At 48.3% G+C, this 24586-nt stretch overlaps 1 protein-coding gene across 1 annotated transcript in view; it reads right to left on the reverse strand.

Moving 5' to 3' along the window:
* The window catches only part of LOC124039470 (pleckstrin homology-like domain family B member 2), a gene marked incomplete at its 5' end in the record, with an annotated part of 45588 nt that overhangs the window by 14859 nt on the left and 6143 nt on the right, over window positions 1–24586 (reverse strand). Inside the window, 7 exon segments of the mRNA XM_046355471.1 lie at window positions 3–92; window positions 1117–1227; window positions 1295–1450; window positions 9960–10097; window positions 13267–13407; window positions 14509–14874; window positions 20167–21297. Of these exon segments, the coding sequence (XP_046211427.1) occupies window positions 3–92; window positions 1117–1227; window positions 1295–1450; window positions 9960–10097; window positions 13267–13407; window positions 14509–14874; window positions 20167–21297 (2133 nt within the window).

The raw sequence follows: 24586 nt of genomic DNA on the forward strand, positions 1-24586 counted from the left end.
ACCTCCTTGAGACTGATAGGACTGAGAGGGAAGTGCCGCCCACCTGTGAGGTCAGCATACTTCCTCTCCAGAGAGGCATGGTTCTCTTTCTCCTGAGAGAGAGTGATAGAGAGAGAGAGAGCCAGAGAGAGCAAGTGAGAGAAAGAGCAAGTGAGAGAGAGCGAGAGAGAGAGAGAGCCAGAGAGAGCAAGTGAGAGAAAGAGCAAGTGAGAGAGAGCGATAGAGAGAGAGAGCCAGAGAGAGCAAGTGAGAGAAAGAGCAAGTGAGAGAGAGCGATAGAGAGAGAGAGCCAGAGAGAGCAAGTGAGAGAAAGAGCAAGTGAGAGAGAGAGCAAGTGAGAGAGAGAGCAAGTGAGAGAGAGAGCCAGAGAGAGCAAGTGAGAGAAAGAGCAAGTGAGAGAGAGAGCAAGTGAGAGAGAGAGCAAGTGAGAGAGAGAGCAAGTGAGAGAGAGAGAGCAAGAGAGAGAGAGAGCAAGTGAGAGAGAGAGCGAGAGAGCGAGAGAGAGCGAGAGAGCGAGAGAGAGAGCAAGTGAGAGAGCGAGAGAGAGAGCAAGTGAGAGAGAGAGAGCAAGTGAGAGAGAGAGCAAGTGAGAGAGAGAGCGAGAGAGCGAGTGAGAGTGAGAGAGAGAGCGAGAGAGCGAGAGAGCAAGTGAGAGAGAGAGCGAGAGAGCAAGTGAGAGAGAGCGCGAGAGAGCAAGTGAGAGAGAGAGCGAGAGAGCAAGTGAGAGAGAGAGCGAGAGAGCAAGTGAGAGAGAGAGCGAGAGAGCAAGTGAGAGAGAGAGCGAGAGAGCAAGTGAGAGAGAGAGCGAGAGAGCAAGTGAGAGAGAGAGCGAGAGAGCAAGTGAGAGAGAGAGCGAGAGAGCAAGTGAGAGAGAGAGCGAGAGAGCAAGTGAGAGAGAGAGCGAGAGAGCGAGAGAGCGAGAGAAAGAGAGAGCGAGAGAGCGAGAGAAAGAGCGAGAGAAAGAGAGAGCGAGAGAAAGAGAGAGCGAGAGAAAGAGAGAGCGAGAGAAAGAGAGAGCGAGAGAAAGAGAGAGCGAGAGAAAGAGAGAGCGCAAGTGAGAGAGAGACTTTAAAATGCAAGTAGGACTGAAATCAAACACACACCATGCGTTCATACCCTCTGCAGCATCATCTGCAGGTTGGTCCTCTCCTTCAGAAAGCTATCCTTCTCTCGCTGAGCCTGCTGGGTAATCAGGTCCGCCTGCTTCTTCAGGGTCACCAGCCTCCCCTGGGAACACACACAGTTTAACACACACAAAGTTCAACACACACATACTCGAACAAACACACCATACCTTGCGTGTGACGGTGCTGAGTTGATAGTCAACGATCTCTCTGAGAAGGTGTTGTGTGCTTGTCTCCTTCTCCTCATTATGATGACTCTCTCTCTCCATCTGCTGGTCCTCCAGGTCCTTAAAACGCTTTGTCTCAGCCTGCAGCACCTCAGAGTCCTGCCACACACACACACACACACACACACACACACACACACACACACACACACACACACACACACACACACACACACACACACACACACACACACACACACACACACACACACACACACACACACAGTCAGATTGTGTTGTAACATCTTGGCTGTTCCTATGTGGACACTGTTTACTCCCTATTTTGTGGATGAGGGAGAGAGCATTCAGTCACACAACCAAATCAAGGCTCTCACCAAACATGCTATAAACCATGTTTCCTCATCCTATCAAAAAACAGCTACTACCCATCAACAGGTGGAGAGTCTGTGGAGCTGAAGGACATGATGTGACCCATCCTGAAACTGACTGACAGGAGAAGAGGAGGAAATGGAGGAGGAAGAGGGAGACCAGTAGAGATAATCATTCAGGCAAATGAGAGGAGCACGACCTAGAGGAGAAGGAGGGGTGAACAGGTAGGAACAGGTGTGTGTGTGTGTCACCGGAAGTTGTTAATTTTAGCAGCAAGAGTGTGTGTACTGACCCAGCTCACACAAACCCTGAGACAGCTGCTCTACCCTAGTCCTCTCAGTCTGTAGAGACACTCACCCTGAGACAGCTGCTCTACCCTAGTCCTCTCAGTCTGTAGAGACACCCACCCTGAGACAGCTGCTCTACACTAGTCCTCTCAGTCTGTAGAGACACCCACCCTGAGACAGCTGCTCTACCCTAGTCCTCTCAGTCTGTAGAGACACTCACCCTGAGACAGCCGCTCTACCCTAGTCCTCTCAGTCTGTAGAGACACTCACCCTGAGACAGCTGCTCTACACTCGTCCTCTCAGTCTGTAGAGACACTCACCCTGAGACAGCTGCTCTACACTCGTCCTCTCAGTCTGTAGAGACACACACCTGGCATACTCATAAGCACACACACACAGTGGAGGACACACAGACGAACGACAAGCACACACAAACAATACACACACACACAGATGAATGACAAGCATGCGCATACGCCTAGGTACAAACACACAGGACAGAGAGGGCAGGATACAGCGTTTGTGGGAGAAGGAAAGCAGAGTTAATACAGTGTTACAGTGATCTGGAGAGCTGGATGGAGGGATGGACTAGAGGACAGGGAAGACCACTTTCCGGTTCCGGTTGGAGCGAGTGGTCGCATCTGCACGTCGCTCCAACGGGTAGTATAACTTTTTCATTATATTTCATTATATCACAACGGTTTGATTTGTCTTATCTTAGCAATTTCTTCTCAGCTAGCTACATAGCCGTCTTTGTATCAAAGATAATTGCGTAATTATCGTATTTCGCCGTCCTAACGTAGTCTTCACTAGCCAGCTAGCTAACGTCCACTGATTAGCTGCACTGGAGAAACTATTACACTCAACTGAACGACTTGATTAGTTTAGTGTTAGCTACCTACATAGCTGTCTTTGCTGTCTTCGTATCATCGTATCATCGTATCCAAGATAATTGTGTTGTTTAGGTTTAGAGTGTGTAGTCTTAGAGTGATTATCTTAATTTACCGAGGTTAGCTAGCCAGCTATTTGTCGTCCTTAACGTAGGTGACTCTGCTAGCTAGCCAACAGCTAGCCAACGCTAGCCAACGTCTTCTGTATAGAACTCAACTACCGGTCGCATTCACAGGTTGTATCACATTTTCACTTCATTTCATTACAGTACAACGGTTTGATTTGTTTGATCGTAGCTAGCTACTTAGCTAGCTACATAGCCGTCTTTGTATCAAAGATAATTGTGTAGTCTAGAGCGATTTTCTAGGTTCGCTAGCCATCTATTGTCGTTCTTTTAACGCAACGTAACGTAAACAACACTGCTAGCTAGCCTGCTAGCCCCCGAATAGCAACACTGCAGAAACTATTACACTCAACGGAACGACTTGATTAGTGTAGTGTCAACAACGCACCCACTGCCAGCTGGCCTACTTCAGCAGTACTGTATCATTTTAATCATTTTAGTCAATAAGATTCTTGCTACGTAGCTTAACTTTCTGAACATTCGAGACGTGTAGTCCACTTGTCATTCCAATCTCCTTTGCATTAGCGTAGCCTCTTCTGTAGCCTGTCAACTATGTGTCTGTTTATCCCTGTTCTCTCCTCTCTGCACAGACCATACAAACGCTCCTCACCGCGTGGCCGCGCCACCCTACTCTGGTGGTCCCAGCGCGCACGACCCACGTGGAGTTCCAGGTCTCCGGTAGCCTCTGGAACTGCCAATCTGCGGTCAACAAGGCAGAGTTCATCTCAGCCTATGCCTCCCTCCAGTCCCTCGACTTCTTGGCACTGACGGAAACATGGATCACCACAGACAACACTGCTACTCCTACTGCTCTCTCTTCGTCCGCCCACGTGTTCTCGCACACCCCGAGAGCGTCTGGTCAGCGGGGTGGTGGCACCGGGATCCTCATCTCTCCCAAGTGGTCATTCTCTCTTTCTCCCCTTACCCATCTGTCTATCGCCTCCTTTGAATTCCATGCTGTCACAGTTACTAGCCCTTTCAAGCTTAACATCCTTATCATTTATCGCCCTCCAGGTTCCCTCGGAGAGTTCATCAATGAGCTTGATGCCTTGATAAGCTCCTTTCCTGAGGACGGCTCACCTCTCACAGTTCTGGGCGACTTTAACCTCCCCACGTCTACCTTTGACTCTTTCCTCTCTGCCTCCTTCTTTCCACTCCTCTCCTCTTTTGACCTCACCCTCTCACCTTCCCCCCCTACTCACAAGGCAGGCAATACGCTCGACCTCATCTTTACTAGATGCTGTTCTTCCACTAACCTCACTGCAACTCCCCTCCAAGTCTCCGACCACTGCCTTGTATCCTTTTCCCTCTCGCTCTCATCCAACACCTCCCACACTGCCCCTACTCGGATGGTATCGCGCCGTCCCAACCTTCGCTCTCTCTCCCCCGCTACTCTCATCATCTCATCATCTCTTCCCTCCGCTCAAACCTTCTCCCACCTATCTCCTGATTCTGCCTCCTCAACCCTCCTCTCCTCCCTCTCTGCATCCCTTGACTCTCTATGTCCCCTATCCTCCAGGCCGGCTCGGTCCTCCCCTCCCGCTCCGTGGCTCGATGACTCATTGCGAGCTCAGAACATCCCTGGTCATCCCACAGAACAGGGCTCCGGGCAGCCGAGCGGAAATGGAGGAAAACTCGCCTCCCTGCGGACCTGGCATCCTTTCACTCCCTCCTCTCTACATTTTCCTCCTCTGTCTCTGCTGCTAAAGCCACTTTCTACCACGCTAAATTCCAAGCATCTGCCTCTAACCCTAGGAAGCTCTTTGCCACCTTCTCCTCCCTCCTGAATCCTCCGCCCCCTCCCCCCTCCTCCCTCTCTGCAGATGACTTCGTCAACCATTTTGAAAAGAAGGTCGACGACATCTGATCCTCGTTTGCTAAGTCAAACTACACCGCTGGTTCTGCTCACACTGCCCTACCCTGTGCTCTGACCTCTTTCTCCCCTCTCTCTCCAGATGAAATCTCGCGTCTTGTGACGGCCGGCCGCCCAACAACCTGCCCGCTTGACCCTATCCCCTCCTCTCTTCTCCAGACCATTTCCGGAGACCTTCTCCCTTACCTCACCTCGCTCATCAACTCATCCCTGACCGAAATCCCTGGTCATTGGCTACGTCCCTTCCGTCTTCAAGAGAGCGAGAGTTGCACCCCTTCTGAAAAAACCTACACTCGATCCCTCCGATGTCAACAATTACAGACCAGTATCCCTTCTTTCTTTTCTCTCCAAAACTCTTGAACGTGCCGTCCTTGGCCAGCTCTCCCGCTATCTCTCTCTGAATGACCTTCTTGATCCAAATCAGTCAGGTTTCAAGACTAGTCATTCAACTGAGACTGCTCTCCTCTGTATCACGGAGGCGCTCCGCACTGCTAAAGCTAACTCTCTCTCCTCTGCTCTCATCCTTCTTGATCTATCGGCTGCCTTCGATACTGTGAACCATCAGATCCTCCTCTCCACCCTCTCCGAGTTGGGCATCTCCGGCGCGGCCCACGCTTGGATTGCGTCCTACCTGACAGGTCGCTCCTACCAGGTGGCGTGGCGAGAATCTGTCTCCTCACCACGCGCTCTCACCACTGGTGTCCCCCAGGGCTCTGTTCTTGGCCCTCTCCTATTCTCGCTATACACCAAGTCACTTGGCTCTGTCATAACCTCACATGGTCTCTCTTATCATTGCTATGCAGACGACACACAATTAATCTTCTCCTTTCCCCCTTCTGATGACCAGGTGGCGAATCGCATCTCTGCATGTCTGGCAGACATATCAGTGTGGATGACGGATCACCACCTCAAGCTGAACCTCGGCAAGACGGAGCTGCTCTTCCTCCCGGGGAAGGACTGCCCGTTCCATGATCTCGCCATCACGGTTGACAACTCCATTGTGTCCTCCTCCCAGAGCGCCAAGAACCCTGTCGTTCTCAACTAACATCAAGGCGGTGGCCCGTTCCTGTAGGTTCATGCTCTACAACATCCGCAGAGTACGACCCTGCCTCACACAGGAAGCGGCGCAGGTCCTAATCCAGGCACTTGTCATCTCCCGTCTGGATTACTGCAACTCGCTGTTGGCTGGGCTCCCTGCCTGTGCCATTAAACCCTTCAACTCATCCAGAACGCCGCAGCCCGTCTGGTGTTCAACCTTCCCAAGTTCTCTCACGTCACCCCGCTCCTCCGTTCTCTCCACTGGCTTCCAGTTGAAGCTCGCATCCGCTACAAGACCATGGTGCTTGCCTACGGAGCTGTGAGGGGAACGGCACCTCAGTACCTCCAGGCTCTGATCAGGCCCTACACCCAAACAAGGGCACTGCGTTCATCCACCTCTGGCCTGCTCGCCTCCCTACCACTGAGGAAGTACAGCTCCCGCTCAGCCCAGTCAAAACTGTTCGCTGCCCTGGCCCCCCAATGGTGGAACAAACTCCCTCACGACGACAGGACAGCGGAGTCAATCACCACCTTCCGGAGACACCTGAAACCCCACCTCTTTAAGGAATACCTAGGATAGGTTAAGTAATCCCTCTCACCCCACCCCCTAAGTTTTAGATGCACTATTGTTAAGTGACTGTCCCACTGGATGTCATAAGGTGAATGCACCAATTTGTAAGTCGCTCTGGATAAGAGCGTCTGCTATATGACTTAAATGTAAATGTAAATGTACCAGGAGGACCGATACAATGGTTGGTTGGGGGTGACCCGACACGGCAGAAACAGGCTAGCTGACCCGACACGGCAGAAACAGGCTAGCTGACCCGACACGGCAGAAACAGGCTAGCTGACCCGACACGGCAGAAACAGGCTAGCTGACCCGACACGGCAGAAACAGGCTAGCTGACCCGACACGGCAGAAACAGGCTAGCTGACCCGACACGGCAGAAACAGGCTAGCTGACCAGACACGGCAGAAACAGGCTAGCTGACCCGACACGGCAGAAACAGGCTAGCTGACCCGACACGGCAGAAACAGGCTAGACTCCCTCTCATTCTCCCTCCGGTCTCCCCTCATTCTCCCTCCGGTCTCCCCTCATTCTCCCTCCGGTCTCCCCTCATTCCCCCTCCGGTCTCCCCTCATTCTCCCTCCGGTCTCCCCTCATTCTCCCTCCGGTCTCCCCTCATTCCCCCTCCGGTCTCCCCTCATTCCCCCTCCGGTCTCCCCTCATTCCCCCTCCGGTCTCCCCTCATTCCCCCTCCGGTCTCCCCTCATCCCCCTCCGGTCTCCCCTCATTCCCCCTCCGGTCTCCCCTCATCCCCCTCCGGTCTCCCCTCATCCCCCTCCGGTCTCCCCTCATTCCCCCTCCGGTCTCCCCTCATTCCCCCTCCGGTCTCCCCTCATTCCCCTCCGGTCTCCCCTCATTCCCCCTCCGGTCTCCCTCATTCTCCCTCCGGTCTCCCCTCATTCTCCCTCCGTCTCCATTCTCATTTATCTGCCAGCTGTAGGGTTAATGGAAGTCTCCGGAACAGGCCTGAACACAACCCAGAGAGGGTGCATACACACACACACACTTTCTACCATCTATCCAACCCCACCTCATTCTCTTGTCATTGATCCTTTAGTCGATCCTCACTTTAACACACCCCTGTGTATGTGTGTGTGATAAGACAGGGCAGTGAACGCTACTTATTTTTATTTAACTAGGCAAGTCCGTTAAGAACATATTCTTATTTATAATGACAGCGTACCAAAAGGCATCCTGAAGGGACAGGGGGCATGGATTGTTTTAAATTATAATAAAAAATAAATTACGTATAAATATAGGACAACACACACATCACAACAAGAGACAACATTACATAAAGAGAGACCTAAGACAACATAGCAAGGCAGCAACACATGACAACACAGCATGGTAGCAACACAACATGGTACAAAGATTATTGGGCACCGACAACAGCACAAAGGGCAAGAAGGTAGAGACAACAATACATCACGCAAAGCAGCCACAACTATCAGTGTCCATGATTGAGTAAATAAAACTGTCCCGTTTGAGTGTTTGTTGCAGCTAGTTCCAGTCGCAAGCTGCAGCGAACTGAAAAGAGGAGCACCCAGGGATGTGTGTGCTTTGGGGACCTTTAACAGAATGTGACTGGCAGAATGGGTGTTGTATGTGGAGGATGACGGGTGCAGTAGATATCTCAGATAGGAGGGAGTGAGGCCTAAGAGGGTTTTATAAATAAGCATCAACCAGTGGGTCTTGCGACAGGTATACAGAGATGACCAGTTTACAGAGGAGTACAGAGTGCAGTGATGTGTCCTATAAGGAGCATTGGTGGAACATCTGATGGCCGAATGGTAAAGAACATCTAGCCACTCGAGAGCAGCCTTACCTGCCAATCTATAAATTACGTCTAGCATGGGTAGGATGGTCATCTGAATCAAGGTTAGATTGGCAGTTGGGGTGAAAGAGGAGCAATTTACGATAGAGGAAACCAAGTCTAGATTTAACTTTAGCCTGCAGCTTTGATATGTGCTGAGAGAAGGACAGTGTTCTGTCTAGCAATACTCCCAAGTACTTGTATGAGGTGAGTACCTCAAGCTCTAAACCCTCAGAGGTAGTAATCACACCTGAGGGGAGAGGGGCATTCTTCTTACCAAACCACATGACCCTGTTGTGAATTAACAGCTGTATATTTGGACCGGAGACAGCATGATGGGGATTTACACATAGCAAGTCATCTAGTCACATGCCAATCAGTGTACTGTATATGTGTTTAGCTTGAGAATATGTGGCTCACATTACATATCATGCACACAGTGGTGTAATGTACTTAGGTAGTACATTAAATATTTTTACTGCCTCTGATCTGGTGGACTCACTAAACACAGAACATCCCTGGTCATCCCTACTGCCTCTGATCTGGAGGACTCACTAAACACAGAACATCCCTGGTCATCCCTACTGCCTCTGGTCTGGCAGACTCACTAAACACAGAACATCCCTGGTCATCCCTACTGCCTCTGATCTGGTGGACTCACTAAACACAGAACATCCCTGGTCATCCCTACTGCCTCTGATCTGGAGGACTCACTAAACACAGAACATCCCTGGTCATCCCTACTGCCTCTGGTCTGGCAGACTCACTAAACACAGAACATCCCTGGTCATCCCTACTGCCCTGATGATCTGGAGGACTCACTAAACACAGAACATCCCTGGTCATCCCTACTGCCTCTGGTCTGGAGGACTCACTAAACACAGAACATCCCTGGTCATCCCTACTGCCTCTGGTCTGGCAGACTCACTAAACACAGAACATCCCTGGTCATCCCTACTGTCTCTGATCTGGAGGACTCACTAAACACAGAACATCCCTGGTCATCCCTACGGTCTCTGATCTGGAGGACTCACTAAACACAGAACATCCCTGGTCATCCCTACGGTCTATGATCTGGAGGACTCACTAAACACAGAACATCCCTGGTCATCCCTACTGCCTCTGATCTGGAGGACTCACTAAACACAGAACATCCCTGGTCATCTCTACTGCCTCTGGTCTGGTGGACTCACTAAACACAGAACATCCCTGGTCATCCCTACAGTCTCTGATCTGGAGGACTCACTAAACACAGAACATCCCTGGTCATCCCTACTGCCTCTGATCTGGCGGATTGACTAAACACATGCTTTGTTTGTAGATTATGCTTCGTTTGTAGATTTATGATTGATATCTGTACATTTAAAAATGTAATTTTTTATACTTTTACTTTTGATACTTCAGTATATGTAAAACCAAATCATTTTAGAGTTTCACTCAAGTAGTATTTTACTGGGTGACTTTCACTTTCACTTTTCTATTAAGGCATCTTTACTTTTACTCAAGAATTACAATTGGGTACTTTTCCACCACTGCATCCACACAGTGCTTATGACACCACAAACTCTTACAAACTCCATGTAACAGCACGTACACACCCACACATAGTCACTCTCTCCCTCACTTATGTTGAGTTGCTCCTAGTGAACCCAGTTGACTCAGTGTGACAACAGACACACACCTGTGGCTTCTGGTCCGGTGCCTGTTGTTCCATGTCGGCCATCTTGGTGTTGAGTGTCTCCACAGCATCGCTCTCCTGCTGCAGAGCTGATAGCTCTGCATCCTGCTCAGCCTGCACCAGGGCACCCTCCATCTCCACCTGGATGGAGAGAGAGAGAGTGAGTCTGTCTGTATCTCTACCTGGATGGAGAGAGAGAGAGTGAGTCTGTCTGTATCTCTACCTGGATGGAGAGAGAGTGAGTCTGTCTGTATCTCTACCTGGAGAGAGAGAGAGTGAGTCTGTCTGTATCTCTACCTGGAGAGAGAGAGAGTGAGTCTGTCTGTATCTCCACCTGGATGGAGAGAGAGAGAGAGTGTGTCCATCTCCACCTGGATGGAGAGAGAGAGAGAGAGAGAGTGTGTCCATCTCCACCTGGATGGAGAGAGAGTGTGTCCATCTCCACCTGGATGGAGAGAGAGAGAGAGAGAGAGTGTGTCCATCTCCACCTGGATGGAGAGAGTGTGTGTCCATCTCCACCTGGATGGAGAGAGAGAGAGAGTGTGTCCATCTCCACCTGGATGGAGAGAGAGAGAGAGTGTGTCCATCTCCACCTGGATGGAGAGAGAGAGAGAGTGTGTCCATCTCCACCTGGATGGAGAGAGAGTGTGTCCATCTCCACCTGGATGGAGAGAGTGTGTGTCCATCTCCACCTGGATGGAGAGAGTGTGTGTCCATCTCCACCTGGATGGAGAGAGTGTGTGTCCATCTCCACCTGGATGGAGAGAGTGTGTGTCCATCTCCACCTGGATGGAGAGAGTGTGTGTCCATCTCCACCTGGATGGAGAGAGTGTGTGTCCATCTCCACCTGGATGGAGAGAGTGTGTGTCCATCTCCACCTGGATGGAGAGAGTGTGTGTCCATCTCCACCTGGATGGAGAGAGTGTGTGTCCATCTCCACCTGGATGGAGAGAGTGTGTGTCCATCTCCACCTGGATGGAGAGAGTGTGTGTCCATCTCCACCTGGATGGAGAGAGAGAGAGAGAGTGTGTGTCCATCTCCACCTGGATGGAGAGAGAGAGAGAGTGTGTGTCCATCTCCACCTGGATGGAGAGAGAGAGAGAGAGTGTGTGTCCATCTCCACCTGGATGGAGAGAGAGAGAGAGTGTGTGTCCATCTCCACCTGGATGGAGAGAGTGTGTGTCCATCTCCACCTGGATGGAGAGAGAGAGAGAGAGTGTGTGTCCATCTCCACCTGGATGGAGAGAGAGAGAGAGAGTGTGTGTCCATCTCCACCTGGATGGAGAGAGTGTGTGTCCATCTCCACCTGGATGGGAGAGAGAGAGAGAGTGTGTGTCCATCTCCACCTGGATGGAGAGAGAGAGAGTGTGTGTCCATCTCCACCTGGATGGAGAGAGAGAGAGAGTGTGTCCATCTCCACCTGGATGGAGAGAGTGTGTGTCCATCTCCACCTGGATGGAGAGAGAGAGAGAGAGATGTGTGTCCATCTCCACCTGGATGGAGAGAGAGAGAGTGTGTGTCCATCTCCACCTGGATGGAGAGAGTGTGTGTCCATCTCCACCTGGATGGATGGAGAGAGTGTGTGTCCATCTCCACCTGTCCATCTCCACCTGGATGGAGAGAGAGAGAGTGTGTGTCCATCTCCACCTGGATGGATGGAGAGAGAGAGAGAGAGTGTGTGTCCATCTCCACCTGGATGGAGGAGTGTGTGTCCATCTCCACCTGGAGAGAGAGAGAGTGTGTCCATCTCCACCTGGATGGAGAGGAGAGAGTGTGTGTCCATCTCCACCTGGATGGAGGAGAGAGAGAGTGTGTGTCCATCTCCACCTGGATGGAGAGAGAGAGAGAGTGTGTGTCCATCTCCACCTGGATGGAGAGAGAGAGAGAGAGTGTGTGTCCATCTCCACCTGGATGGAGAGAGTGTGTGTCCATCTCCACCTGGATGGAGAGAGAGAGAGAGAGAGTGTGTGTCCATCTCCACCTGGATGGAGAGAGAGAGAGAGAGAGAGTGTGTGTCCATCTCCACCTGGATGGAGAGAGAGAGTGTGTGTCCATCTCCACCTGGATGGAGAGAGAGAGAGAGAGAGTGTGTCCATCTCCACCTGGATGGAGAGAGAGAGAGAGATCTCCACCTGGATGTGTGTCCATCTCCACCTGGATGGAGAGAGAGAGAGAGAGTGTGTGTCCATCTCCACCTGGATGGAGAGAGAGAGAGAGTGTGTGTCCATCTCCACCTGGATGGAGAGAGAGAGAGAGAGAGAGTGTGTGTCCATCTCCACCTGGATGGAGAGAGAGAGAGAGTGTGTGTCCATCTCCACCTGGATGGAGAGAGAGAGAGAGAGTGTGTGTCCATCTCCACCTGGATGGAGAGAGAGAGAGAGAGTGTGTGTCCATCTCCACCTGGATGGAGAGAGAGTGTGTCCATCTCCACCTGGATGGAGAGAGAGAGAGAGTGTGTGTCCATCTCCACCTGGATGGAGAGAGAGAGAGTGTGTGTCCATCTCCACCTGGATGGAGAGAGAGAGAGAGAGTCTGTGTGTCCATCTCCACCTGGATGGAGAGAGAGTCTGTCCATCTCCACCTGGATGGAGAGAGAGAGAGAGAGTGTGTCCATGTCTGGTGGAGAGAGAGAGAGATCTCCACCTGGATGGAGAGAGAGAGAGAGAGTCTGTCTCCATCTCATCTCCACCTGGATGGAGAGAGAGTGTGTCCATCTCCACCTGGATGGAGAGAGAGAGAGAGAGTGTCTGTCATCTCCACCTGGATGGAGAGAGAGAGAGTGAGTCTGTCTGTATCTCTACCTGGATGGAGAGAGAGAGAGTGAGTCTGTCTGTATCTCTACCTGGATGGAGAGAGAGAGTGAGTCTGTCTGTATCTCTACCTGGATGGAGAGAGAGAGAGTGAGTCTGTCTGTATCTCTACCTGGATGGAGACCTGGATGAGATCTCTACCTGGATGGAGAGAGAGAGTGAGTCTGTCTGTATCTCTACCTGGATGAGTGAGTCTGTCTGTATCTCTACCTGGATGGAGAGAGAGAGAGTGAGTCTGTCTGTATCTCTACCTGGATGGAGAGAGAGAGAGTGAGTCTGTCTGTATCTCTACCTGGATGGAGAGAGAGAGAGTGAGTCTGTCTGTATCTCTACCTGGATGGAGAGAGAGTGTGTCCGTCTCCACCTGGATGGAGAGAGAGAGTGTGTCCGTCTCCACCTGGATGGAGAGAGAGAGAGAGTGTGTCCATCTCCACCTGGATGGAGAGAGTGAGTGTGTCCCTCCCTCTATATCTCTCGGTCCCTCCCCCATCCCTCCTTACTTCTCTGAGTGATTCGTCCATCTGGTTGTCCAGTTCTTTGATCTTCTGTTCCAGCTTGTCCATGTTGTTGAGCACCTGGATCCTCTCCTCCTCCACAAGGGTCACTTCCTTCCTCCGACGTCCCTCGTCCTCCGCCAGCGCCTAAAGATGACATCACTCTCACAATGGAATCTATGCTATGTTCTTTATTCACTGGTCCTAGAGAGATATTGGTGGTGCTGTTGTCTGTTCCCAGCCCAGAACAAACCTGATTCAGTTGAACTAGATCTTGATAATTAGTTGAATAATGCGTGTTAGTGCTGAGCAGGAACAAAAGCCTGCACCCAACTACAGGTCATTCAGATCAAGGGCACAAAAACACAACTGTGTTCATAGACATGTTCTAGGTGTTAATGTGATAGCTTCATGGGTTGAATTTAGCTGTCCACACACTCACATCTCTTGTGACCTCCTCTCACAGCTGCACAGAAACCCAACTTGAAATACAGTATAAAGCACCTCCAGGTTCTGACGAGGTAAATAGAAGACACTATAACAAACGACCCTGACCTCTAAAGCTTGTTGTGGAGGTCTAAGAAGATCAGACATTTTTGCGAGTAGATAAAATATGTGGATCCTAAATGATAAGAGTAAGTCAGATTCCAGAGGAGTTTTCACAACAGAACTAAGCAATGTAGAAGGTGTTGAGACGTGGCCAAGGTCAGTGTGTGTTTTCCTCTGTAATACTTTATGGTGAGAGGGGATCTCTCTCTCCACCACTCACATCTCTCTCTCCTTTAACTCTTATTAAGCCATGAGAAGCTACATGAAGCAACATTAAGAAGAGAGAGAGAGAGACAGGAAGGTTGGCTGAAAGGGGAGAGAGAGAGACAGGAAGGTTGGCTGAAAAGGGGGAGAGAGAGAGAGAGAGAGACAGGGAGGGAGATGGAGAGAGAGAGGGAGGGAGATGGAGAGAGAGAGGGAGGGAGATGGAGAGAGAGAGGGAGGTTGGCTAAAAGTGGAGATGGGGAGAGACAGGGAGGTTGGCTAAAAGTGGAGAGAGGGAGAGACAGGGAGGTTGGCTGAAAGGAGAGGGAGAGAGAGACAGGGAGGTTGGCTGAAAGGAGTGGGAGAGAGAGACAGGGAGGTTGGCTGAAAGGAGTGAGAGAGAGACAGGGAGGGAGAGAGAGACCGGGAGGGAGAGAGAGACCGGGAGTTTGGCTGAAAGGGGAGAGAGAGAGTGAGAAAGTTAAGAAGTCTCACCTGATTGGTCCTCGGTAGATGCGGGGTGGGCGAGGAGGCAGAGCTTCGTAGAGTGACAACGGGTGATTCCGCCCTGTTGTCACGGGGATCTCTGCTCCATCGCAGTCCGACCTGACGCTCCTGGTCATTACCATAATAATTGTTTTCCGAGGCGGTACCATTTCCGTTAACGGTTAAGTCGAAGAAGACTGATACTGGCTCTTTGTCGTCAGAGACCTGGAGCTTCTCTAGTTCCCGGTTGATCTTTTGGAGATCGGCTAGACCGGCACCGGTACCTGGACTAGAACCAACACTCTTCTCCCTGTCCTGCTCCGATCGCCCCAGCTCTGAACACAAAGACAGGATGGTCTCCAGCCGTTGGAGTTCCTACAGCACAGAAACATGTACACTACCGTTCACAAGACAGGGGTCACTTAGAAATGGCCTTGGTTTTGGAAGAAAAGCACAATTGTTGTCCATTAAAATAGCATCAAATTGACCAGAAATACAGTGTAGACATTGTTAATGTTGTAAATTACTATTGTAGCTGGAAATGGCTGATTTTTTATGGAATATCTACATAGGCGTACAGAGGCTCATTATCAGCAACCATCACTCCTGTGTTCCAATGGCACGTTGTGTTAGCTAATCCAAGATTATCATTTTAAAAGGCTAATTGATCATTAGAAAACCCTTTTGCAATTATGTTAGCACATCTGAAAACTGTTGTTTTGTTTAAAGAAGCAATACAACTGGCTTTATTTAGACTAGTTGAGTATCTGGAGCATCAGCATTTGTGGGTTCGATTACAGGCTCAAATGGCAAGAAACAAAGATCTTGGATGGGACTACCAGAGAGCTGGTAGTCCCATCCACCAAACTACCAGGTATGAAAGAGTGGAGAAACTCATGGCATATGCCAAGTTGTTATAGGGCAGACCTAACCCACTCTCTTAAATGAGTCAAAATAGGAACATTTTACATCTGGCTAGAAATTAATACGGAAATGATCTCAACAGAGAAAAATGTCCTAATGTGTGCTACCTATATCCCCCCAATAGAATCCCCATACTTTAACGATTACAGCTTCTCCATCCTAGAGGGGGAGAGCAACCATTTCCAGGCCCAGGGACTTGTACTATAACAAAGAAAAAAATAGCAAAAACATACAGTTGAAGTCGGAGTTTACATACACCTTAGCCAAATACATTTAAACTCAGTTTTTCTGACATTTAACTAGTAAAACCCTGTCTTAGGTCAGTTATTTTATTTTATTTTATTTTAAGAATGTGAAATGTCAGAATAATAGTGGAGAGAATTATTTATTTCAGCTTTTAATTCTTTCATCACATTCCCAGTGGGTCAGAAATGTACATACACTCAATTCGTATTTGGTAGCATTGCCTTTAAATTGTGTCAAACGTTTCAGGAAGCCTTCCACAAACTTCCCACAATAAGTTGGGTGAATTTTAGCCCATTCCTCGTGACAGAGCTGGTGGAACGGAGTCAGGTTTGCAGGCCTCCCTGATCGCACACGCTTTTTCAGATCTGCACACAAATTTAGGTCAGGGATTTGTGATGGTCACTCCAATACATTAACTTTGTTGTCCTTACGTCATTTTGCCACAACTTTGGAAATATGCTTGGGGTCATTGCCCATTTGGAAGACCCATTTGCGACCAAGCTTTAAATTCCTGACTGATGCCTTGAGATGTTGCTTCAATATATCTACATAATTTTCTTTCCTCATGATGACATCTATTTTGTGAAGTGCACCAGTCCCTCCTGCAGCAAAGCACCCCCACAACATGATGCTGCCACCCCTGTGCTTCATGGTTGGGATGGTGTTCTTTGGCTTGCAAGCATCTCCCTTTTTCCTCCAAACATAACTATGGTAATTATTGCCAAACAGTTCTATTTTTGTTTCATCAGACCAGAGGACATTTCTCCAAAAAGTACGATCTTTGTCCCCATGTACAGTTGCAAACCGTAGTCTGTTTTTTTAATGGCGGTTTTGGAGCAGTGGCTTCTTCCTTGCTGGGCGGCCTTTCAGGTTATGTCGGTATAGGACTCGTTTTACTGTGGATATAGATACGTTTGTACCCGTTTCCTCCAGCATCTTCACAGGATCCTTTGCGGTTGTTCTGGGTTGATTTGCACTTCTCGCACCAAAGTATATTCCTCTCCAGGAGACAGAAGGCGTCTCCTTCCTGAGCGGTATGACGGCTGCGTGGTCCCATGGTGTTTATACCTGCATACTATTGTTTGTACAGATGAACGTGGTACCTTCAGGGGTTTGGAAATTGCTCCCAAGGATCAACCAGACTTCTGGAGGTCTACAATTTGTTTTGGCTGATTTCTTTTGATTTTTACAAGATGGCAAGCAAAGAGGCACTGAGTTTGAAGGTAGGCCTTGAAATACATCCACAGGTACACCTCCATTTGCCTCAAACCGTGTCAATTAGCCTATCAGAAGCTTCTAAAGCCATGCCATAATTTTCTGGAATTTTCCAAGCTGTTTAAAGGCACAGTCAACCCAGTGTATGTAAACTTCAGACCCACCAGAATTGTGATACAGTGAATTATAAGTGAAATAATCTGTCTGTTAACAATAGTTGGAAAAATGACTTGTGTCATGCACAAAGTAGATGTCCTAACAGATTTGAAGAAACTATAGTTTGTTAACAAGAAATTTGTGGAGGTTGAAAATAGAGTTAATGACTCCAACCTAAGTGTATGTAAACTTCCGAATTCAACTGTACATGAGCAATTACAAATCTTAGAATCAGATATTAAAAGACTACCAGAACCCACTGGATTCTCCAATTACATTGAATGAACTACAGGACAAAATACAAACCCTCCAACCCAAAATGGCCTGCGGTATTGATGATATCCTACATGAAATTATAAAATATACAGACAAATTGGCTATACTTCAACTCTTAACTTCTTGGTGACATGGGGGCAGTATTGAATAGCTTGGATGAATAAGGTGCCTGCTACTCTGTCCCAGATACTAATAATATATTAGCAGTATTAGTAGTATTGGATAGAAAACACTCTGAAGTTTCTACAACTGTTTGAATGATGTCTGTGAGTATAACAGAACTTATATGGCAGGCAAAAAACCTGAGAACAAATCCAAACAGGAAGTGATAAATCTGAGGTTGGTATATATTCAACCCATTCCCTATTGAAATCCCCTTGAGATATGAATGAAGAGTCACGTTCCATGGCTTCCACTAGATGTCAACTGTCTATAGAATTTTGAATGAGGCTTCTACTGTGTGGTGGGACTGAATGAGAGGGAAATGAGTCAGACTACTGGCAGAGCGCCAGTTCCAGGTCACGCGCATACCGCATGATATCTTCCTGCATTCCGTTCCTCCTCAAGTCACAAAGGAATTCTCCGGTTGGAACTTTATTGAAGATTTATGATAAAAACATCCTAATGATTGATTCTGTACTTAGTTTGAAATGTTTCTTCAACCTGTAATATAACTTTTTCAAGATTTTGTCTGAAAAAATGTTCGACCAGCTCCAGCGTTTGGATAGGTGTACCAAACGCGCTAACAAAAGTAGCTAATTGGACATAAATAACAGACATTATCGAACAAATCAAGCATTTCATTGGGGACCTGGGATTTCTGGGAGTGCATTCTGATGAAGATCAAAGGTAAGGGAATATTTAGCATGTAATATATGGTTTATGTTGACTACAACATGGCGGCTAATTTGACTTGATTGTTCTGAGCGCCGTCTCAGATTATTGCATTGCTTTTTCCGTAAAGTTTTTTTGAAATCTGACACAGCGGTTGCATTAACAGGTATATCTATAATTCCATGTGTATAACTTGCATTATAACTTGCATTATCATGTACATTTATGATGAGTATTTCTGTTGAATCGATATGGCAACATCACTGGATGTTTTTGGAACTAGTGAATGTAACGTGCCAATGTAAACTCCGATTTTTATATATATATATATGAACTTTATCAAGCAAAACATACATGTATTGTGTAACATGAAGTCCTATGAGTGTCATCTGATGAAGATCATCAAAGGTTAGTGATTCATTTGATCTCTATGTGTGCTTTTTGTGACTCCTCTTTGGCTGGGAAAATGGCTGTTTTTATTGTGGTTTGGTGGTGACCTAACATAATCGTTTGTGGTGCTTTCGCCGTAAAGCCTATTTAAAATCAGACACTGTGGTGGGATTAACAACAAGACTACCTTTAAAACGGTCTAAGATACATGTATGTTTGAGGACTTTTAATGATGAGATTTCTGTTGTTTTGAATTTGGCGCCCTGCACTTTCACTGGCTGTTGTCATATCGATCCCGTTAACGGGATTGCAGCCCAAAGAGGATAAAAGGCCTGATTTGTAGAGTGCTGCAGAGATGGTTTTCTTTCTGGAAGGTTCTCCCATCTCCACAGAGGAACTCTGGAGCTCTGTCAGAGTGACCATCGGGTTCTTGTTTACCTCCCTGACCAACACCCATCTCCCCCGATTGCTCAGTGTGGTTGGAAGGCCAACTCAAGGAACAGTCTCGGTGGTTCCAAACTTCTTCCATTTAAAAATATTGGAGGCCACTATGTTCTTGGGGACCGTCAATGCTGCAGACATATTTTGGTACCCTTCCCCAGATTTCTGCCTCGACACAATCCTGTCTCAGAGACCTACAGACAATTCCTTCAACCTCATGGCTTGGTTTTTGCACTGACATGCACTGTCAACTGTGGGACCTTTATATAGACAGGCGTGAGCCTTTCCCAATCATGTCCAATCAATTGAATTTACTCCAATCAAGTTGTAGAAACATCTCAAGGATGATCGATGGAAACAGGATTTACCGGAGCTCAATTTCAAGTCTCAAAGCAAAGGGTCTGAATACTTATGTAAATAATGTATTTCTAACAACCTGTTTTCACGGTCATTATGGAGTATTGTGTTTAGATTGATGAAGGAAAAAAACTTGAATCCATTTTAGAATAAGGCTGTAACGTAACAAAATGTGGAAAAAGTCTAGGGGTCTGAATAATTTCTGAATGCACACACAGAGAGATAGAGAGACAGAGAGGCAATCCACCTGCGGTATATTCCCAGTCATTAATTCAATCTGGTTCTAACCCACATCTGATGTTTCTGTTATGGGTTCCAAAATGACCCGGACCAACCCAACTGGGCAGAACTCCAGATGGCCTGACTTATGGAACCAACCACACACACACACACACACACACACACACAGGAGAGCCCACAGACATCTGTACTTTCCTCTGAACCAGACCCAACAAAGTGAAGGAGTGAGAATAGCTACGTATCTTAGCATACGATAGCAGCCAGAGGTATCTGCCTTGGCACTGAACCTCCCTCAGGGAACATGTGTGTGTGTGCATATGCATCTGTGTGTGTGTGCGCGTACGCCCAAACAGTGCACCTCCTGAACAATGTCTTCAAGAGGTCGAGAGGTGAGAGGGAAGTCATCTGATTCCACCCATCCTGTTCCTAATTTAATTACTATTTCATTTGGATCATTTCAGACACACACACACACACACACACACACACACACACACACACACACACACACACACACACACACACACACACACACACACACACACACACACACACACACACACACACACACACACACACACTACTCACCAGTCTCTCCACTTCCTGTTCTCGTAGTCTCTCGTCTCTCTGGCGATGGTGGTAGTCAGTCAGTTCTTCCTTCCCACTCAGGGAGCTGATACTGCCACTCCTCACCCTGAACCCCCCTGGTGGGGTCAACCCCGCCCCCAGCCCCACCCCTCCCTTTCCAAATGACTGCCTTCGTTCCTCTAATCCTAACCCAGGCTCCAGTCTTCCCCCCCTGTGCTCTCTCTGCCTCTCCCCCAGAAAGAGCTCTGGTCCAGGGGAGGCTCCTCGGCTGGCTGACCTCTTTGGCTCCTGAAGGCTGGAGGTGGAGCCGGTGGAGTTGAAGCTGAGTATCTTGGCCACACCGGGGCTGTAAGAGCCCCCTGATAGGGACGGTGAGGTCACGTCTGGAGGGGCCTGGGTGGGAGATTCAGGGATGGAGAGAGAGATGGATTCTACCCCCTCTCCTTGGTTCCGGTTCATGTTTTGGGCCTGGCTGTAGGTGAAGTTAGTCATTTGGTTATGGTTGTAGTTGTTGTTTGTGGTGTGGTTTTGGCTATTGTTGTGAGAGGAGTTGCGTAGAGGATTAGAAGTTAGGGGGAGGGAAAACAGGGCCAGGGCTCCGTTGTCATGGGAACGAGGTGATGATGAGGGGCAGAGGCGGGGCAGTGAGCAGTTGTGACTTTCCATTATGCCGCCTATAGACCCTGCAGAGTACTTCCTGGTTCGGTTGCTAGACACCGGCTCATGGTTGCTGTGGCTTCGTAGTCCCAGGCGGGGACTGGAGGGCATGCTGGCTGCTCCACTAGTTGGAAAGAGGGATGAGGTTGGAGGAGAGGAGAGGCTATCACCACCGGCCACTGAGTTAGAGGAACCTCCACAGTTCCGCATCGACAACAGGGGGGAGGAGTTTGGGTTTAGTGGGCGTCGCCCATTGCCAGGGGAGATGAGCAGGTTGTCCTGTGATTGGTATGATTGTTTCCGGGTCATGGAGGTTCGGGAGGAAGGGGGGTCAGAGCGCCGAGAGGGGGAGCGAGGGGCGGCAGCTTTGCCAGAGAGAGGAGGACGATCAGAGCCGTAGAAGCGCCTAGCCTGTTCCTGATAGGCTGACCACATCGAGGTGGGTGAGGTCACAGACGTGGTGGTGGGTGGAGACTGGGAGGGAGAGGAGTAGAAGAAAATTCATTAGGAATGTCCATCTAGCAGGGGTACTCAACTGCTACTTGAGAAGGTCCGGTCACACAAATTTCCTAGGTGCAATGGCAACCCATTCAGGGCAAGTGAGGCAGATTATTTTGGTTGTTGTTGTCTGTTATTTTGGCATTAATACATGTCACATATCAGTTTGCAAACAAAAAAAAATCAAATGATTGAGTTAATAAAGCTGCATCTCTTTTTTGCTTTCTTGAGTAAGGCAGCTCCAAAATGCAGGTGTTTTCTGTGGTGGTGGGGCAGCCAGCGGAAAATAGAGCGTAGGGGTGGGTAATGTTTTCTAGTTGCGCCGTGATTGGCTCAATGTTCTGTCACTCATGGGGACACTGACGCCACAAAATCTAAGGAGAGAGCTAAAAAATTCAAGACCCTTGGGTGCTGCCATAGAGTTACTGAAGTACCCATCTAAGAAGGTTCAAAGTCATTGGCCAAAGATAAAATGACGTCAAACCACATATCTACAGTAGCTTTGATTGGACGGTCAACATTATACTTTCAAAATCTTAGCTAGCAAGCTATCAGTCATCATCATGAATCAAGTCGACAATCTACTGGCAAATCCTTTTCAATGAAGAGAAATTATTGATAAAATGTATCGGTGCTCATCGGCCATAAACATTACACAACAAGTTGGAAATCGCAGATTCAACAATGAGTGGTTTGGAAGGAATCAGTGGCTAACTGCAAGCATTGCAAAGCAATCACTAGCCTGCTACTCAGTGGCGTGGATGTGTAGTCCAAGTCTGGGTTTAAGGGTCTCTAAGCTTAAAAGGATAAACATTCTGCACATTTCAAAACAACTGGGAACTGGGACTCCAGTGAGTTCAATACAACTGGGAACTGCGACTCCAGTGAGTTCAATACAACTGGGAACTGCGACTCCAGTGAGTTCAATACAACTGGGAACTGCGACTCCAGTGAGTTCAATACAACTGGGAACTGCGACTCCAGTGAGTTCAATACAACTGGGAACTGCGACTCCAGTGAGTTCAATACAACTGGGAACTGCGACTCCAGTGAGTTCAATACAACTGGGAACTGCGACTCCAGTGAGTTCAATACAACTGGGAACTGCGACTCCAGTGAGTTCAATACAACTGGGAACTGCGACTCCAGTGAGTTCAATACAACTGGGAACTGCGACTCCAGTGAGTTCAATACAACTGGGAACTGCGACTCCAGTGAGTTCAATACAACTGGGAACTGCGACTCCAGTGAGTTCAATACAACTGGGAACTGCGACTCCAGTGAGTTCAATACAACTGGGAACTGCGACTCCAGTGAGTTCAATACAACTGGGAACTGCGACTCCAGTGAGTTCAATACAACTGGGAACTGAGTTCAATACAACTCCAGTGAGTTCAATACAACTGGGAACTGCGACTCCAGTGAGTTCAATACAACTGGGAACTGCGACTCCAGTGAGTTCAATACAACTGGGAACTGCGAACTCCAGTGAGTTCAATACAACTGGGAACTGCGACTCCAGTGAGTTCAATACAACTGGGAACTGCGACTCCAGTGAGTTCAATACAACTGGGAACTGCGACTCCAGTGAGTTCAATACAACTGGGAACTGCGACTCCAGTGAGTTCAATACAACTGGGAACTGCGACTCCAGTGAGTTCAATACAACTGGGAACTGCGACTCCAGTGAGTTCAAGACAACTGGGAACTAGGAACTGCGACTCCAGTGAGTTCAATACAACTGGGAACTGCGACTCCAGTGAGTTCAATACAACTGGGAACTGCGACTCCAGTGAGTTCAATACAACTGGGAACTGCGACTCCAGTGAGTTCAAGACAACTGGGAACTGCGACTCCAGTGAGTTCAAGACAACTGGGAACTGGGAACTGCGACTCCAGTGAGTTCAATACAACTGGGAACTGCGACTCCAGTGAGTTCAAGACAACTGGGAACTAGGAACTGCGACTCCAGTGAGTTCAAGACAACTGGGAACTAGGAACTGCGACTCCAGTGAGTTCAAGACAACTGGGAACTAGGAACTGCGACTCCAGTGAGTTCAAGACAACTGGGAACTAGGAACTGCGACTCCAGTGAGTTCAATACAACTGGGAACTAGGAACTGCGACTCCAGTGAGTTCAAGACAACTGGGAACTAGGAACTGCGACTCCAGTGAGTTCAATACAACTGGGAACTAGGGAATTTTTTGTTGTTGCTCTGACTGGGAAAACTGCGACTCCAGTGAGTTCAAGACAACTTGGGAACTGGGAACTGCGACTCCAGTGAGTTCAAGACAACTGAAGAACTGCGACTCCAGTGAGTTCAACCGCACAACTGGGAACTGCCTCCAGTAAGTTCTACAACTGGGAACTGTATCCAGTGAGTTCAAAATAACTAGGTTAAAAAAATAGGTAAGTGAAAAAATACAAAATAAAAGTAACAAAGTAATTAAAGACAACTAGGAAATAACAGTCCAGTGAGTTCATATACAAGGGGGTACCAGAACAGAGTCAAAGTGGAGTTCAATACAAGGGGGAACTGTACAGAGTCAGTGGAGTTCAATACAACTGGGAACTACAGACTCCAGTGAGTTCAATACAAGGGGGAACTAGGAACAGAGTCAATGTGAGTTCAATACAAGGGGGAACTAGGAACAGAGTCCAGTGAGTTCAAGACAACTGGGAACCGGAACAGAGTCCAGTGGAGTTCAAGACAACTGGGAACTAGGAACAGACTCCAGTGGAGTTCAGTGAGTTCAAGACAACTGGGAACTAGGAACTGCGACTCCAGTGAGTTCAGAGTCAATGTGGAACTATATACAGGGAACTTTTTTGTTGTTGCTCTGACTGGGAAAATGCGTTTTAACGGAAATCCAGAGTCAGAATGTGGAGGGGAATACAGGGGGCCTCTTTCAGAGCTTTGACCTGAAGATCATATACAGGGGGTCATGATTCAGAGTCACTATTGGTTAGAGCCTGTAAGTCTACCTGTTGTATCCGGTCAAAATAATAGGTGAAAAAAATAGGTAAGTAAAAAATACAAAATAAAAGTAACAAATAATTAAAGAGCAGTAGTATAATAACAGTAGGGAGGCTATATACAGGGGGTACCAGTACAGAGTCAAAGTGGAGGCTATATACAGGGGGTACCGGTACAGAGTCGATGTGGAGGCTATATACAGGGGGTACCGGTACAGAGTCGATGTGGAGACTATATACAGGGGGTACCGGTACAGAGTCAATGTGGAGGCTATATACAGGGGGTAC

The sequence above is a fragment of the Oncorhynchus gorbuscha genome, linkage group LG07 (genome assembly GCF_021184085.1).
Source record: "Oncorhynchus gorbuscha isolate QuinsamMale2020 ecotype Even-year linkage group LG07, OgorEven_v1.0, whole genome shotgun sequence".
In the NCBI taxonomy this organism is placed as follows: Eukaryota; Metazoa; Chordata; class Actinopteri; order Salmoniformes; family Salmonidae; genus Oncorhynchus; species Oncorhynchus gorbuscha.